This window comes from Eretmochelys imbricata, chromosome 17 (genome assembly GCF_965152235.1).
Source record: "Eretmochelys imbricata isolate rEreImb1 chromosome 17, rEreImb1.hap1, whole genome shotgun sequence".
Lineage (NCBI taxonomy): Eukaryota > Metazoa > Chordata > Testudines > Cheloniidae > Eretmochelys > Eretmochelys imbricata.
In genome coordinates this window covers 436,503-452,887 of record NC_135588.1, presented here as the reverse complement: position 1 = coordinate 452,887, position 16,385 = coordinate 436,503, and the positions used below count along the sequence as shown (strand labels likewise).

Here is a 16,385-nt window from a genome sequence, read left to right as displayed (position 1 = left end):
GCACTGCCTTCTGAGCTGGGCAGCCGGAGAGGTTTTTATGTGAGATGGAACTTGTGATATGAAAGACAGATCAGACTCCTGAAAGAGGTACAGTAGTCTGGAAATGTTGAGAACCACTGATCTAGCCTGACCAACAAATCTTCCAAGAGGTATTTGAGGTAGAGACCCTGAGCTTAGGAACTGAAATAAATGGCCACTGATTTTGGAGTTCAAAGTTCTTGAAGATGAAGCCCAGGCTGTCTCAAATAGGGCAGCCAAAGTCAGTGGCTGCTTCTAAAACACCACTTTCACAGTTGCTCTTCAGAGCAGATCTGCACTCCAGTGTAGGGTGAATCCATCATTTGCTCAAGCTTGATGGACTCAAAATGATCAGGAATGGCTGAGACTCAACAGGCATAGATAACCAGATCAGCACCCTTGCAGGGCCCAAACCTCTCCTGCCATCAGTGCTGCAGATAGACTGATATGTTGGATGATTCTCCATTCTGCAAGCTGCTGTATTTTTTAAAAAGGAGGTTTCAGAGTAGCAGCCGTGTTAGTTTGTATTCGCAAAAAGAAAAGGAGTACTTATGGCACCTTAGAGACTAACACATTTATTTGAGCATAAACTTTTGTGAGCTACAGCATCAGATGTATCTGATGAAAGGTGCCACAAGTACTCCTTTTCTTAAAAAGGAGGTCTGCCTTGTCCTCTCTCTCCATCTCTCTACAGGTGGCAGGCAGGGCACTGCGGTTGCCATAAAAATGGACTCTGAGCAGGCAGTAGGAGAGCTCTCCTGCTATGGTTTCACCCAGGGTGTGCTTTCATACCTGCTGTTCAGCAGGTAGAACGGAAGTGCTGAACACTCCCGTGGAGTGCAATATATGCAGCAGAGGGACCATAATAAGGCCAGGTCCAAGTGCACCTGTGTTCCCTTCCCTTCTGAGCAGCATGCTTGACATTGACTCTTTGAATTTCATTCTGCAGAGGTTAGTTTTACGCCCCAATGGCTTCTATTTAGTGCAGGGGTAGGCAACCTGCGGCACACGAGCTGATTTTCAGTGGCACTCACACTGCCCAGGTTCTGACCACTGGTCCGGGGGCTCTGCATTTTAATTTAATTTTAAATGAAGCTTCTTAAACGCTTTAAAAACCTTATTTACTTTACATACAACAATAGTTTAGTTATATATTATAGACTTCTAGAAAGAGACCTTCTACAAACATTAAAATGTATTACTGGCACACAAAACTTTCAATTAGAGTAAATAAATGAAGACTTGGCACACCACTTCTGAAAGGTTGCCTACCCCTGATTTAGTGTGTAGTTTTGCACATCTGTCAGAGAAGATATCTGTATTTGAATTATGTTCCATGTAGCCTCTACCTGCAAGTAGGAGCCATGAATATCTAATTCTATAAATATTGACACCTGGGGATGAACTTAAGAGTCCTGTTTTCAATTTGTTACAGGTTTAGATACTAGAGAAATAAGTCCTCACGTGTTGCAATGGCTCCCACACTTGCTACTGCGCATCGGCGACGCTGGTGGATGGCATGCACAGCTGTTGTAGAGAATCTTCTCTTCTCTGCTGTTCTTCTGGGCTGGGCATCACTGCTCATCATGCTGAAATCTGAAGGATTTTACTCCTACCTATGTCATGAACCAGGTAAGGAAGAAGTCTGGGGGCTGTTCACATGAATTCAGATGAGTCTGTTGTTCTGGAGATTTGACTGTGGACATATGTCAGGGCTGGGGCACGGCAAAGCAGCTCGCAGTCTGTATGTGCTGGTGTGAAGAGTGCCTACATGATTCGGGTTGATGCACTGATCAGACTTGGAAGAATGCATTCTCCCTCCCTAGATTCCCTTGGAGACTTGCTGACATAACATTTGTATATAACATCCTAGGTGTGTCCTGTGCTTTGCAGAGGGAGTGAAGATTGGGCCTTGTCCTGAGGATCTTACAGTCTAGGGAGACACAAGACTCCTAAGCCTTTCTGTACTGTCTTTCCTCTACCTTGCCTCTCTAGCTGAGGTCTTGCTGATCTTTCAAAGAGAAGGTTCTGGTATGCTGTTGATTAGAGTTTATGGAAAGAGGTGGGCGTGGGGAAAGTGTGACAAAACAGGGAAGATGCTCAATGTATATGGGAGAAGCTCAGGGCTGCTTGTGGTAGGAGACAAAAGGGAGTGGAGGAAAGCAGAACCAGTGGGGTGCAACACGTGAGCAGGAAAGTTTGGGGAAAAGTCATTGGGCCCACCTTTAACGCCACCCTCTCTTGCCCACACATCCAGGCTTTGGCCAAATCCTGCTACTTCTCCCTCCACAATGTTTCTGAGATCTGTCTTATTTCTTTCTGTCCAGCTAGTAGGTATGTTCATCCAGATGTCCTTTGCCTCTCTCCACCAGTTACTGTAACCTCTCACCACTGGTCTCCCTGCATGCATCTACACAGCCCATGACAGTGAGTCTTGGAGCCCTGGTCATGCCAAAAATAGCTGTGTAGACATTTTGGCTTGGCTCTTAAGATAACCCCACTCCCTAGGCTTCAGAGCCTGAGCTCCAGCCCGAGCTGTAACCTCTACACATCTATTTTTAGCGTGTCAGCCCCAGCCTCACAAGCTTGAGTCTGTCAACCTGGTCTGTGAGACTTTCCGCTATGGGCTGCCACTCACTGTGTAAATGTATCCCAAAATGCTGATGCCACCCGCTACAGTCCATTCAGAATGCTGCTGCTGAGGTCATCTTCCTTGCCCATCGCTCTGATCATGATGCGCACACACACCTTTGATCCTTCTACTGGCTCCCCCTGCTTCACTCCATCAAGTTCATGTCTGTTATCCTCACCTCCGAGTACCTTCACAATTCTGCTCCCTACTACTTCTCTCTTGTCTTGTAGTGCATCACCTGCTCCTCCAGGCGTGCCAATCTCTGGTGAAGGGAAGTGATGAGCCAAGAATTACACTGTGGCTGCCCCTGTTATATGGGGAGGATGCTAGCTGGATTATCACTTGTGATGGAGGGAGATGGGATTGGGAGTGGAGAGGAGAGGTGCCCCTAGACTGAGCAAGGAGGGGTGTGTGAGCTGAGGATCAGCAGCGGGAATGGGAGGATGGCCTTCACCTTGGAGAGTTGTTCACCTTCTGAGAAACTTGACAAGATCTTGGGCTGAAAGAGAAATGGGTGAAGGAGGTGGCGCAAGTTTGAGGAGCAGCAGTGCTGTGATGGGGGTTTTAGATGTGTGGAGCCAGTTAGGGAGGGGAGGAAACTGGTTGATGAGGCAAAAGGAAAGAACGAACTTTTAATGCAGCAAGTTGAGCAGCATCCTTGGAGTCTCTCTAGATGCGATTGGCCAAGCATGAATCAGGGAAGCGGATTGGGGCTGAGAGCAGCAGAGCAGTCTGAGCTGATTGACTGGTGGTTGTGGAAGGAATACGGTCTGGGGGGAGTGAACAAAACTTAGGGAAGAGGTGACTATGAGAGTGGATGGCTGAAGGATCCTCCTGTCCTAAACTAGCAACATACAGCAATGCTACACCCTAAACATCTGCCTCTTTCACCCTAGCTTGGCTGCACTACAATGCTGGTTAAAGTTTCATTTCATGTACTATATACATGATGATTGTAGAATGCTGCAAGATGTCCTAGTCTTAAAGTTTTGTATGTTGCATTTTTCCTGCCTTCTAGTCTAAAACTTATAACCATTAATAACCTCTGTAACCATGCAGATAAAGAGAACAAAGGTAGTAAAATACCGTCCTTCATGACAATCTGATTACCTGTGGTGGGTGGAAAGGAATTGGCATACACAGTTGGTTAGGTTAATTAAGCGTAGCTTGACTGACTTCTTTTGGAGTATCTAGCATTTGCCAGTTCAAGAGGCAGGGTACTGAACTAGCCCATGGTCTGATCCATCACATCCGGTACTTACACCTTATGGCCCTGACTGAAACAGTTTATCTCCCTCCTTCATGTGCTGTTAAGTGGTTATCACAGCTGTGTGATAGTATAGGACGCTGTGTGAATAAAGCTCTGTTTATTCATGCTTCTCATCCCAGCTGTTGCTTATCTGGGATATTTATGTTCTTACCTCCATTTGTTAGGTGACACCACTAAGGGTGTGTCTACACTAAAATTAGTGACTAAAATTAGCCGACACAGGCTGGGCTGGCCTGTGTCAGCTCAAGTCCTGCAAATCTGAGTCAGCTGTGGGGCTGTTTAATTGCATTTAGGCTCAGACTGGAGGGTCCTTCAGCTGACATGGGCCAGCCATGGGTGTTCAGTTGTGGTGTAGACATGAGCCCTTTCATTATTTACATGTTTTCCATGGTACTTCCCTGTGCACAAGGTATAAAGAGTTGTTTGCCAATTAGATAGCTGTTCACATTTTTTATCCACCATCAAGTTCTTCTAAGCTTCCTGGGTTAATTATTCTAGAAAATTCCATTTTGTATGATAGTGAAAGACAGCAGGCGGTATTGCAAGTTTTCTCTCAGCTGTGTGCTGGTGAGTTGAGGCTCAGCAGATCTACATGGAATAACCTAGTTAACTTATCCAGAGTTCCACCTCTTTAAGCAGAAACATTGGATTTTTATACTCTCCCCTGCATCAGGCTCCCAAATTAGCCAGGACCCAACTTTATTGTGAGCCCCAAGTAATCCTTTTTGATTTTTTTTTTTTTTGCCATATTCTGCCCATCCTGCCCCTCCTCCCGCAAAATTCTTCCCAACTCAGTGATATTCTAACATACTTTCTGTCCTGACAGTTTTCCATACCATAGAAATTGCCAGACCAGTTTAAAACAATGGTCTACCTAGTCTTGTCTCCAAGAGTGGCCAATGCCAGATGTTCCAGAGGAAGGTGTTAAACCTCCATCATGGAAAATGATGAGATAGCTTGCTCACAGGGGAAGTTTCTTCCTCACTTTGTCAGTAGCTAACTCATGCCTCAGTGCATAAGCCATATCTTTTATATAACTACTATCTAATATAACTAATGTTCTCTTTATCTGTATAAATGTCTGATCCTTTTAGAATTCTGCTAAATTCTTGGCCTCAATGATATCTTGTGGCAGTGAGTTCCATAGATCAATTATGATCAGTGCTCTTTCTTTCTCTCTCCCTCTTTCCACCCTTTTCTATCCTAGGAATTATTTATTCTGATGCCTATAATCACAACTACTAAATGGGGAAAAGATGTATAAGCTCAAAGGCAATTAGGTTTCCCAAAGATCTCATTTAGTTTTTGGCCACTTCCAGACTCCCCTATCATTTTCCTTCAGTTTCCCTGTGTGATGGGAACTATGCTACTGTGATGGATACTGTTATAAGAGCCTCAGTAGATCGGCTTGAATTCAACCAACTTCTCTCATCTGCCTAAGCCCATTGATTTATCTGGAATTAAGTGCTGTAGGTGACCCCTTTTCCCAGCATAACCCAGTAATATTTACAACCAGTAGCCCTTGCCAGTTAGTTTTATATATATATATATATATATATATATATATATATATATATCTAACTATAATATATATATATATATATATATATATATGTATAGTTAGATATATATATATGTATAGTTAGATATAAACAGGAGAGGGATTTCTAGCTAAAGATTGGCAGGGGAATAAAATTTATAACTTTTAACCTTTGAACATTTGTCATTCAGACTCTGCTGCTCACACGTGACTATTGCATAGAAAATTTCCTAATTAGCTGAAGATTACTAGCAGGGCTTTCCCTCTCATCAGCAAAAACTCTGTTCCTTGTGATCCCTCCAGACTAAAGGCAGAGAGTTAGACCTTGTCCCCTTTGCAGACTTGTTTCTGGAGATTTCAACATCAGTCCTGAAAGGGGCTGTAATTCAGAAAAAGCCTGGCTTTTTTCGTAGCAGAAATCCTTCCAGGCATGATATGGATCTCCATCCAGATGCTCTGCCAAGGGGGAGACTATGGATTCCTTGGTAGCCTTATTTAAAAAAGGAAAATGGGGATCATAGAATATCAGGGTTGGAAGGGACCTCGGAGGTCATCTAGTCCAACCCACTCCTGAAAGGAGGACCGATCCCCAATTAAATCATCCCAGCCAGGGCTTTGTCAAGCCTGACCTTAAAAACTTCTAAGGAAGGAGATTCCACCACCTCCCTAGGTAACGCATTCCAGTGTTTCACCACCCTCCTAGTAAAAAAGTTTTTCCTAATATCCAGCCTAAATCTCCCCCACTGCAACTTGAGACCATTACTCCTTGTTCTGTCATCTGCTACCACTGAGAACAGTCTAGAGCCATCCTCTTTGGATCCACCTTTCAGGTAGTTTAAAAGCAGCTATCAAATCCCCCTCTTATTCTTCTCTTCCGCAGACTAAACATGCCCAGTTCCCTCAGCTTCTCCTCATAAGTCATGTGTTCCTGTCCCCTAATCATTTTTTGTTGCCCTCCACTGGACTCTTTCCAATTTTTCCACATCCTTCTTGCAGTGTGGGGCCCAAAACTGGACACAGTACTCCAGATGAGGCCTCACCAGTGTCGAATAGAGGGGAATGATCACGTCCCTCGATCTGCTGGCAATGCCCCTACGTATACATCTCAAAATGCCATTGGCCTTCTTGGCAACAAGGGCACACTGTTGACTCATATCCAGTTTCTCGTCCACTGTAACCCCTAGGTCCTTTTCTGCAGAGCTGCTGCGGAGCCATTCGGTCCCTAGTCTGTAGCGGTGCATGGGATTCTTCCATCCTAAGTGCAGGACTCTGCACTTGTCCTTGTTGAACATCATCAGATTTCTTTTGGCCCAATCCTCCAATTTGTCTAGGTCCCTCTGTATCCTATCCCTACCCTCCAGCGTATCTACCTCTCCTCCCAGTTTAGTGTCATCTGCAAACTTGCTGAGGGTGCAATCCACACCATCCTCCAGATCATTTATGAAGATATTGAACAAAACCGGCCACAGGACTGACCCTTGGGGCACTCCACTTGATACCGGCTGCCAACTAGACATGGAGCCATTGATCACTACCCGTTGAGCCCGACATCTGGCCAGCTTTCTATCCACCTTATAGTCCATTCATCCAGCCCATACTTCTTTAACTTGCTGGCAAGAATACTGTGGGAGACCGTGTCAGAAGCTTTGCTAAAGTCAAGGAACAACATGTCCACCGCTTTCCCTTCATCCACAGAGCCAATTATCGTGTCATAGAAGGCAATTAGATTAGTCAAGCATGACTTGCCCTTGGTGAATCCATGCTTACTGAGGAATTCCTGAAAAAGTAAGAGAATCAAAGTAACAAACTATTTAGGCCAGGTCTACATTATAGACTTGCGTCAGTATAACTGTTACTCAGGGCTGTGAAAAATCCACACCCCTGAGCAACACAGTTTATACCAGACCAGTGTAGACAGCGCTATGTCTACAGGAAGGCTTCTCCCATTGACACAGCTGCCGCCTCTTGTGGAGGTGGATTAACTATGCTGATGGGAGAAACTCTCCTGTCGGAGTAGTAGCATCTTCACTGAAGCACTACAGTGATGCAGCCGTGTTGCTGCAGCATTTTAAGTGTAGAACTGCCTTAGGAAAGAGTGAGTTCTGTGATGAGGTTGGTGAGTGGAGGACTCCTGTCCTGGGCTAGATGCCATCCTTGGGCACTTTCTGGTAGGTGCATTTGGACTAAACTGGCTAGGAATCTAATAGTGACACTTTGCTCCACTTTTAATTTTACTATTAATTGCCCTTCAAAACTATTTGAACTTGCACTTTTCCCATTGAGTGACTGCTGATTCTGCACACTTTATCTGGATGTGCAGCCTTTACTGGCAGTTACTGGGGACTCTGAAGCCTGATGTGTTCAGGGCCATAAATTGCTGCATTTTTTCTGATATGAGTTGGGAGGCTGATGATCAAGGTCTTTTCAAGGTATATTATAATCTGCTCACAAGGAGCAGAGATAAAGAGCTAGTTAGGTTTGCAGGATACCAAAAAGGTGATTTAAAAAGTAGTAATTGAATTACAACTTGATGGGTCTGTAATGCAAAAAAGTAGAAGGAAAATGTTGCCTTTTAACTCATGTTTGGAATTTAGCACTAAACTAAAGCTGTGGAGCCCGTCAGAGTGAGGGTGTGTCTACACCGCAAAGGAAAACCTGCGGCTGGCCTGTGACAGCCGACTTGGGCTCCTGCTGCAGGGTTCTTTTATTGCTGTGCAGGCTTCCAGGCTCAGGCTGGAGCTTTGGCTATAGGACCTGCAAGATGGGAGGGTGCCTGAGCTCAGGCTTCAGCCCGAGCTTGGATGTCTACACAACAATGAAACAGCCCCACAGTCCAACCCCCATGAGCCAGCACAGGTCAGCCTCATGTCTCTAGTTGCTGTGTACACATATCCACAGTCTGCAGCCATGAGTGGCTCTTACAAATCAAGCAGTTTGAAGTGACCTATTTGTGGAAAGGCCAGACATGTGACTCTGCGATGATTAATCTAATAAACATGGTAAATGTTTGATTTGTGTGGCAATGTTCTGTTTTTACTGAATTGCAAAGCACTTGTTACTGAAATCACAGTAAAAGGAGAAAGATGTTGGTACCATGTAACTGTCTCAGCAACACAAGATCATACTGCGCGGGGGAGTTTTTAAAATTAACATTGAAAGTCTGAATATCCAGGTGGAGGGAAATTCTATCAACTGGAAGCTCATCATAATGGTATAAGTGGACAGAGTGCATGTTATGGGTTGGAGAATAAACTAAATTTAGGGTTTCAGAGTAGCAGCCGTGTTAGTCTGTATTCCCAAAAAGAAAAGGAGGACTTGTGGCACCTTAGAGACTAACGACTTTATTTGAGCATAAGCTTTCGTGAGCTACAGCTCACTTCATCGGATGCAGTTCACTGAATGCATCCGATGAAGTGAGCTGTAGCTCACGAAAGCTTATGCTCAAATAAATTTGTTAGTCTCTAAGGTGCCACAAGTCCTCCTTTTCTTTTTGTAAATTTAGAGTGTAAAGCATAAAGTACTAAAAAGATAAGCCAAATTCTTATGGACACAGGAAACCTGTGTATTGCAAGTCAGTTGTTCACCCATACACAGCCCTTCACTCTGATTTCTCAGACAACGCATGTAGAAAACTAAAGAAAATATGGGAAGCAAAAACAGGAATGGGAGAGGGTTGGGCACCTGACCTGTTTTTATAAGTATGTGTTGCAAAAGAAATCTCAGATTAGAAAGTCTGCATGTGTTGGAACCCTCCATCTCCCAGCTGTTGTCTTTCTCCCCGCTTTTCCCCCCCACCATGGATTCTAGACTAAGTTGCTTAAATCTTTCCTGACCCAAAAGATTTGAGATGGCAGTTACCATTGTTAGGAGGGCCAAGTTCATCCCTGGTGTGACTGTTTGCTTAGGGTGCATAGAGAAGTTAGCAAAGGGGAGTTACTGAACGACCTTCTTATGGAATACTTAACTTTTGGTCTAGGGAACTACATGCTAGTTTTTTTGCAGTGGGGAGGGGAATGCAGGTCCAGAAATGACCAAATTCTGATGGGCACTGCAGGGCTTTTGTTGCACCTGAGTTCCCTCATCCTTGAAGAGTTTAAATAATTTGAGCTGGTTCTTAGGCTGTGAGGCTGCTGTTGTTCTGCAGCTGGTATTGGAGGTTCTGTAAATGGAATAACTGTTGGCTGCAATGAGTCATCTTATTACTGCTGATACTAGCTGGTTGCTTCTCTTAATAAGGATCTGAAACTGCTCTAGTGTGTAACAGAGTTCAGGCTACATCTCTGTTCTGATATATTCAAATTGTAGCTTCCTGAACTTCATGCTCAGGAACACCCTAAAATGTTTGGTGCAAATGGGCGCTGGCTGAAGAGTTCAGAAAGGATGGTGCTGTCAGACTCTGCAGAGCCTTGCGAGAGATCGAGACTGGCACTGTGATATTGCCACGCAATGGTCCACATCAGGGTGTGAGCTGTGTGTGAGTGAGAATTGGAGTATTTGCTGTAGCCAGGCACCTAAAAGTAGATATCCAGTTTCTATTCAGGGTAATCTCATCCTAGCTCCTTGTCATGTGATGGTGTTAATTCCTATCTGTTGATTGATAGTGTGAGACCTCTCAGGGGTACAGTGCATCTGGACCTCTCATTATTCAATTCAATTATTCAATTTACTCTCCCAAATGGAACAGGTTCAGATTGATCTTCTGACATGCATATCCTGTATACACTGGTCTATTTTTTGTGTAGAAACCATTGAAAGGGTCTTTGAATAACAAAATGCAGAGCCCCTAGTTAAACAACTTTGATTTTACTTTGTTGTGTTTTCTTTAATTGCTCTGGGCAATTCCTATTTTTCTGCAATAAGGTGGTGTTTTAGTTTCTACCTGGTACTATTAGCTGGGTCTTCCTCCAAGGCAGACACAAAACCAGATGATTTACAGAGGCACAAATTGAAGTGCAGCACCCCTGCTCCCAAACATTTCTGGCTGAGTGACCTGTACAGAGTCCGTTTAATCTCAACGGGAATCCGGCCACTGTTTCCAAGACTGTGCCCCACATTACTGCCCTCTTTGTCTGCCCTTCACACTTGTGTGTCCCTCTCATTGGAGTGCATGATGAGTATCTGTGTTGCAAGGATAAACACTAATAACATTAATGGTGGTTCATTCATTGTTGTTGTTAAGTATTGCCTGTTCTGTTTTCTTTTTCTCCTGCGGAGAGCTCCCAGACTGTTTGACATGCATAATCAAAAGTTATAAGGTCACTGCATTGCCTATGTTTCTCCCACCCTCCCTCCTAGCCCACAACTAAGCTCTGCAGCTATCTTAATAGAGTGCTGACACAGGGAATTCATTTCTGTTTTGTCTAATTCTTGTTTGTCTGAGTTTAACCTTTCACCCACATCTGTTTCCTATGACCTTATCTCTGCAGATAGCCCAAAGCATTGAGGCTCTGGGTGAAGTGACCCCTTTGTATCCCTTGCCTCTCTCACAGGAGAGTTGTAAAGCTTACAGTTTATAAAGTACTGTGAGATGCAGGAGATGGGAGTCTGGTAGGGCTTGGATCCGGTCTTCAGTATTTGCACTAAATGTGAAATTCTTTTGTGAAGAACATCTCAAATGAGGGGGTGATTTCTCTGTGCCAGCTGTGGTGAGATTGCTGCTGGGGCACTGTGATTCTGTCTCCATTCTGCACTTGTAGAATGGGTGCTGATAGGGCCAAAAACAAAAAATGGGTCACATGGACAAAGGAACTGGACATGAAGACATGGAAAACAGGCAACAGAGAGGGGACAGGATAAAGGTTTATAAATATTGGTGTGAATAACAAAGAGGAAGAATAGGTCAAAACTTGTTGTTCCTTGCCAGGGGAAGCCTGAGACCCCATTAGTAAAAGTGCTAATGAGAGAACCTAGATGAAATAAGGAGAGACACTCCAGTACTTCTGTGGGGGGTCTGTGGAGCACCTGTGCTTGTATATTAGGTATGTGCATGTAGAAGGCACCTTCCCAGTCACCAAATATGTGTAGGTATTTGAAACCTGGAGGGTAGAGCAGAGTTTATTTCCAGTTGATACAAAGCTGGGAGTAATCAGTTTGGCAGATAGAACTAAAACCACAGCACAACCTTGTAGAACTAGTTTGAACTCAATAACTAAATTCTGCAAAGGTATAGAGATTCTGGTAAGAGGGAAATATACTAAAGCCTGACTTGCAGGGTGGCTGGGCAGTGGGACCACTAGGATTAGAGAGCATGATGAAAGGCATAGTTTTGGTAATGCTGTAGCAAAAGGCAAATGTCATATTCAGCAGTCTCTCTCACAAGATGATTCCTTTTTTCTTGGTGGATTAGATCTCACTAAGGAATGAGTTCAATTTTGGGCACCATTCTCATATATATTCATGCATTTAAAAAAAATTTCTAAACTTCGAATGTTAAACTTTGTCAGCTTTGGCAATATTTACTATCATGAAGGAAGTTTCAGTTATTAAATACAATAGAAAAGTTCTATATGACATTGATTTTCTCCAGCTGGGGAAAGACCAAGTCCCTTGTCATGCTAACAAAGCTTACTTGACTTGAAAATTGATCCTGCCAGAAAATAGAAATATGTAGGAGTGCATCAGCAATTTATATTAATGAAAATATCATGCAGCATGCTTTCTTTTTAGAACTTTAAAACCTTTCTGGGATGTTGTTGCAAGAGAATGAAAGAGGCAGCGAAAGCACTCATGTAAACAGAGATGGGTTTATGTTGAACTCCTTTTCAAACTGCCCTGATTCCATAGTTGCCATTTTGTGTAAGATAAATAACAAACTTCATTCTATAGGGGAGTTCGCAGATGGCGTTCTTCACCTGAAGGCAAGAGAGAGGGGGAAAAAAAAAAAGCGAGAGAGAAAAACGATCAATGTTTTGTACAATACAATTTGGGAGTTAAGAGAATTGAAAATTTTAAGTCTGGGGAAAGGAGAACTGTCTACAAGTATATAGCGAACCCAGATGAGCCATCCTTCCCTGTCATCCAGGGAGCTTGGAAGGTTCATAACTAGAAGAACAATTGGGGCAATGGAATAAGTGGCCTGGGAGGCTATTGAATCACCCTCTTGGAGAGTCAGGCCTAAAACTGGAGATTCATCTATTAACACTGGCTGTTCTTAAACTGCTCCTATCACAGTGCAGGGAGTTGAGGTGACATAGCTCATCTGAATGTCAGGCTTTCAAATGATTGTTTTAGACTAAGGGCTTGTCTACCCAGTGACTAGAACAGAAATAATTGTATGGGTTGTAATTCACACGTCTGGTAATCTTGGTGAAAATCTGTGTGCATACCTTTATTCTGGATTAAGATGGGTAAATTGACTGTGTATCTAGGCAATTGTGATCTGTGCCTTTTGTTGCAACAGCCTATGTGCAGGGCTGTTCTACTTGCCCCTCTTTTTGTAACTGGGTTTAGAGCTCTGTCTTCCTCGCTACACTATAACAATGTTTCTCTTTTATCCCATCTAGATAATTTTACCACCAGCTCTGCACATGGAAACAGGACAGAGCAGGAAGCTGTGATTCGGATCAATGGGTGGCTTATCTGCCAGGAGCAGGACGAAATGCTGAACCTGGCTTTTACTATTGGATCCTTCTTGCTGAGTGCAATCACTCTGCCTCTTGGGATTGTCATGGACAAATATGGTCCGCGCAAACTGCGTCTGCTTGGCAGGTTGGTGTCAAGAAGCCTGTTCCAACTGTTTCAAAACTAGAAGTTAATTTTGAGCCAGAGGTTCTGCTTAGTCCACAGTTCAGTGGTTTCTAGCAAGCAGCTCATTCTACTCAGGTTCTTGTCCCATGCCTGTCACCAGGGCTCTCATCATCTCCATGGTCTCTGACCACTATTGTTGTCTTTGTAAAATGGACATCAGGAAAATAGAGCCTGTTTGCTGTTGGACTGGACTGGAAATCTCCCAGAGCTCCATCAGCCATGAACAGGATAGGACTGAGGCTGACAGGTGAACTCATTTAGCATGTTGAATCTCCCTATAAGGAGAAGAGGAGGGGACTTACATCCATGTTCCTAGAGTTTCTGACTTCTGAATTCCCTAGGAAACGAGTCCTGGGGGGAGAGAAGAACTCTTCCACTGTGTCAGTAGGGGTGGGAGTCAAGCTGATACTAAGTCAATGCCCCAGCATGGTGCTATATCACACAAGAAAACAAGATCTGTCTTGCTTGTGGTTACTAAATTATCCCATCCCACATGACTTGCAAGAACTGGATGTTACCCCATTTGGTCCAGAGTTAATTGCATATTGCCTGTCTAAAGCTTCCCTTGTGCTTTCAAGTGGCAAAGGAACAATATGCATCACTTCCTGTCTCAAATGATCATGTAGAGTTGGTATTAACAGTTGCTGTGACAGAGTGCAGGGGAGAAGTGCTTTCTTGGGTAACTGGGTTCCAGACAGTTAGAATACTTACAGACCTAGACAATGTGAATTGCACCTGGAACTGAGCCAGTACCTTGTGCAAAGCACTGAGGGCAGGTATTTGTGCTCATTGACCTGCCTCACTTGGGAGGTGGGCAGGTGAAGGCTCTGAATGCTCTTCAGACAAGCTGCTGCTTTACAGTAAACCAACCTGGAGGGGACTGAAGTCTGGATAGATGTGAGTAGAGCCATGTCTTAGGGGAAAGGTGGTTGCAGTCTCCTTGTCACATGCAGGTGAAGTTTGGGAAGACCCTATGGGACACTGCCTGAAAATTCAGAACCTGTTATGAGCTCAAGTCTGAGTTTTTTGCATTGGGAAAGGTTGACCCTTCAATACCCATAGAAGGTGCATGAACAACTTTCACCCATTACTCTAGATTTTTGTCTCCAAACCATCTGCAACCCTTCCATCTTATCCAGATTCTGCTTCAGCCAATTAACTCTCAAAGTCTCAGCCTTAGCCAGGCACTGAGACAGTGTAACTTATCTACAGTAGGCTTTCTTTCATGTGGTTAAAGGCTTCAATTCTCTTTCAGTGCCTGCTTTGCTGTGTCCTGTGTGATGATTGCATATGGAGCTAGTAACCCAAATTGTAAGTACTGAGCTCTGTGGACTCTATTGAAAGGGTCTTGGGGTTGTTGCACTTCTGAAAGGTTCAGCTAGTAACTGGGGGCTGTAGTGTGCAGAGAACACTAAAATAAGGGCACATACTCTGATTATAGTGTCCTCAGTGAGCTAAAGAGATCACCCCAAAGAAGTACAGAACAAACTTTGCTTATTGCCTTGTGGGAGGGTGTAGTGTCTCAAAGGCAGGCCCAGCTCCTCTTGTAAGCACTGATGGGAATGCAGCCAGAGTCCCATATCCCAAGAACCCTGTGAGCAAAAAGTTTAAAAAAAAAGAAACCCAAAACCTGCCAGTGTTCTTACGCGCCTGCTTTGTATCACGTATAAAGTCTAATAACCTTGCACTGCAGACCAGGCCTGCCATTGACAAGTGAGATACAGAGCCCCGTGGTGTGTTGAGGGGGCATTAAGCCTGGTCTCCAGAGGGAAGATTCTGGGCTGTGCTGCTTGTACGGTCCCCTGCTTAGCAGTATCAAAGGTGGCTCTGAGGCAGCTGTGTCTTTCCCAGCTTCACTCTTTTTTGCCAGGGTAAGATGCCTCAGCAGTGGTGAGCTCACAGTGAGAAGTTTAAGAAAAAACGTTGAAAGGTTCCTCCAGAATTAAGAGATGGGCAGTAACCAATGCTGAATGTTTAAGGCTTCCCCAGCCCCAGGGTAAATATAGCCATATCCTCTAGCTGAGATAGTGAGGTAGTCCCTGGAGCCCAGTTCTAAAAAGTAAATTTTCCTTTTGAGACCAATGCTGACCAGTGAGACAGTTCAGCAGGGGGAGAAGAGACCTTGGGCTCCCACACATCCCAGAGAAAAACGAGTGTCCACGGCTCTGCAAACTGGTGCTCACACTGAATTCTGATTCTCCTAGTACCTGAAGTTCTTTCCCTGTGACCTTAGCTTAGAATGAACAGTGTGCATCTAGAATGAGCCAGTTTGGATGGAGCCTTTCACTCTGTGCAGGACGTTGGCTCAGTCCTGCCAAAATTCTACTTGTTGGAACCAGGATTTTGGGGACACTGTGATTCCATCCAGTAAATGCTCTTGTTTTTTCCACTGCAGCACTGTCGGTGCTGATCTTCATCTCACTGGCTCTGAATGGCTTTGGTGGAATGTGCATGACCTTTACCTCACTTACGGTAAGTGAAGAGAGTTATTATGTGAGCAGTTGTGAATCTGCCCTCCCTTCATTTATCCTCTTTGGCTTCCACCCCACAGCTCTTTGCAAGGCCCCACCTATAGGGAATAGGGAGATATTATTTTCCCATTATCTAGGTCCGTGGTTCTCAAACTTTTGTATTGGTGACCGCTTTCACGCACAGCCTCTGAGTGTGGGCCCCCCCCTTATAAATTAAAAACACATTTAACAACTGTTATAAATGCTGGAGGCAAAATGGGGTTTGGGGGTAGAGAGTGACTGCTCATGACCCCCATGTAATAACCTTGTGACCCCCAGTTTGAGAACCCCTTATCTATCTGGTGAACTGAACTGGCAGGAAGGTGCCGAGTGGATCCTTCATTGTTTGCTGAGTTGAATAGATTCATGCTCACCTGTATTTTTTTATATGAATGGGGTAGTTGGCCTATGACTCTTCTATTTGAAAAGCTTGCTATTGGATGGTTAGCCCAGGGCTCAGCTGTCCCTTGCCAGTGGGGATAGTTGGTGAGAGGGAAGAGAAGGCTCTTTTCTGTCTTTTGAACCAGATTCTGCATTCACTTACACATGTGCAATGCAGCTGACTGAAGCAGGGTCCACATGTAATGCACTGAATTTAGCTTTAGCTTACTCTTAGGAGAAGGTGGAGGAGCACAAGGCTCTTGAAAGTTGAAGGATGTAATGAAATCT

The 16,385-nt window shown here is 44.2% G+C and overlaps 1 protein-coding gene across 1 annotated transcript in view; it reads left to right on the top strand.

Moving 5' to 3' along the window:
- The first annotated feature begins 1,490 nt into the window (after positions 1–1,490).
- The window catches only part of SLC43A2 (solute carrier family 43 member 2), a 52,868-nt gene continuing 37,973 nt past the window's right edge, over positions 1,491–16,385 (top strand). The window contains exons 1-4 of the mRNA XM_077836657.1: positions 1,491–1,650; positions 12,963–13,167; positions 14,462–14,517; positions 15,602–15,678. Coding sequence (XP_077692783.1) covers positions 1,491–1,650; positions 12,963–13,167; positions 14,462–14,517; positions 15,602–15,678 — 498 coding nt within the window. The remainder of the gene's footprint in view (positions 1,651–12,962; positions 13,168–14,461; positions 14,518–15,601; positions 15,679–16,385) is intronic.